Below are 1,305 nucleotides of genomic sequence, written 5' to 3'. Positions count from 1 at the left end.
TACCTCATTAGAAAGAAAAAATATATATTCTCCTCGTTCTTAGCTCCTATGGTAAGAAATAATAATAATGCAAAAATTAAAATTAAGCATCCCAATTATGTGCAAGTTACACTTTGGAGTTGGGTACCACTGCTTGCTTGTCCTGCCAGCTCTCAGGAAGACCTCGGGCCCAGGGGCACAGATACCTGTTCACAGGTCACTGGAGAGCAGGAAAGTAGAACCACAAGTTCTTAGTGGGAGCTCCACTCACACTCTGGCAGCTGATCAAGGGAGCCATGCAAGTGCTAGGAGTTTTTGTGGATGTTTTCCGCAGATCCCTCGCTGCTCTCATTGAGGAGTGTTTCTGACACTTCCCCCAGTTCAGCATCCAGCACTTCCTCCTGGATGGTGAAGTGCACGTCTGGGGAGGACGATTCAGAGCTCACACTGCTGCCTTCCATCGAGCAGATGGTGCAGGACAGGGATGGCACCATGCTCTCCTGCAGCATGTTCAGCATCATGGGGATCTGGACAGATTTCAGCCCCGATATGGCTGGTAGAGGCTTCACAGCTTCCCCCCATTCTCTCTCCTCATCTTTGTAAAGCAGAAGCAAATTGGACTTCTTCTCTTGTCTTTTGGATTTCATGTAGCCAAGCATTATCCCTATCAGGAAGATCCCGTAGAACGACATGACGATCAGAATGTAAAAGTACTCATTGCCGTTGTTCTTCTCCATGTTGCGGGATTCAGCATCAAGCATGGCTTGGGTCATGTTTGCATGGTCCATCTTCAGCATGGGAAGTGTTTTACTACAGCTAAAGCCTGGAGGAGAATGTGTATATATATGTAAGCTCAAACTTCAGATCAAAGATGTATAAGAAAAATCTGGAAAAAGATATCCCCAAACTATTCCTTGCTACTTGTAATTTCTAAGCTTGCAAAACACTCACTTGATTGAAGCTTGCAGTCTATCATGTCTCAGCATCAATATTGTAAGTGAATGAACTGTTATTCAGGTACAGAAAACATTAGAGGAAAGAAAATACGTAATATTAAATCATGTTGAGTTCTATGCTGAATTATAAAACTCCCAACCCACGTGATTAAAGAAAGAAAACTATATAGAAATAACCTGCTAGGCACTTAAACATACTTTTGTGCTGTTGACCATGTTTCCATAGGAGGGGAAAAACTTAGAAGTATTATTTTATTCAATGATGCAGGAAAAAAATCAAAAAGCAACTTACGTTGGTATGCAAATAATTCCTCCTTTTGCAAAGCTCAAGAGATCTTTCCTCTACCAAATGCTGGGTGTTCTGAAAACT

At 42.2% G+C, this 1,305-nt stretch overlaps 1 protein-coding gene across 1 annotated transcript; it reads right to left on the bottom strand.

Annotated features, from left to right (window-relative positions):
- Positions 1-284: 284 nt before the first annotated feature.
- Positions 285-776, bottom strand: KCNE4 (potassium voltage-gated channel, Isk-related family, member 4). The gene has a single exon (XM_010568277.1). The coding sequence runs from the start codon at positions 774-776 to the stop codon at positions 285-287; it is 492 nt and encodes a 163-aa protein (XP_010566579.1).
- Between the last annotated feature and the right edge of the window lie 529 nt (positions 777-1,305).

This window comes from Haliaeetus leucocephalus, unplaced genomic scaffold, assembly GCF_000737465.1.
Source record: "Haliaeetus leucocephalus isolate CR32 unplaced genomic scaffold, Haliaeetus_leucocephalus-4.0 Scaffold240, whole genome shotgun sequence".
Taxonomy (NCBI): domain Eukaryota; kingdom Metazoa; phylum Chordata; class Aves; order Accipitriformes; family Accipitridae; genus Haliaeetus; species Haliaeetus leucocephalus.
This window is presented reverse-complemented; position numbering and strand designations above follow the sequence as displayed.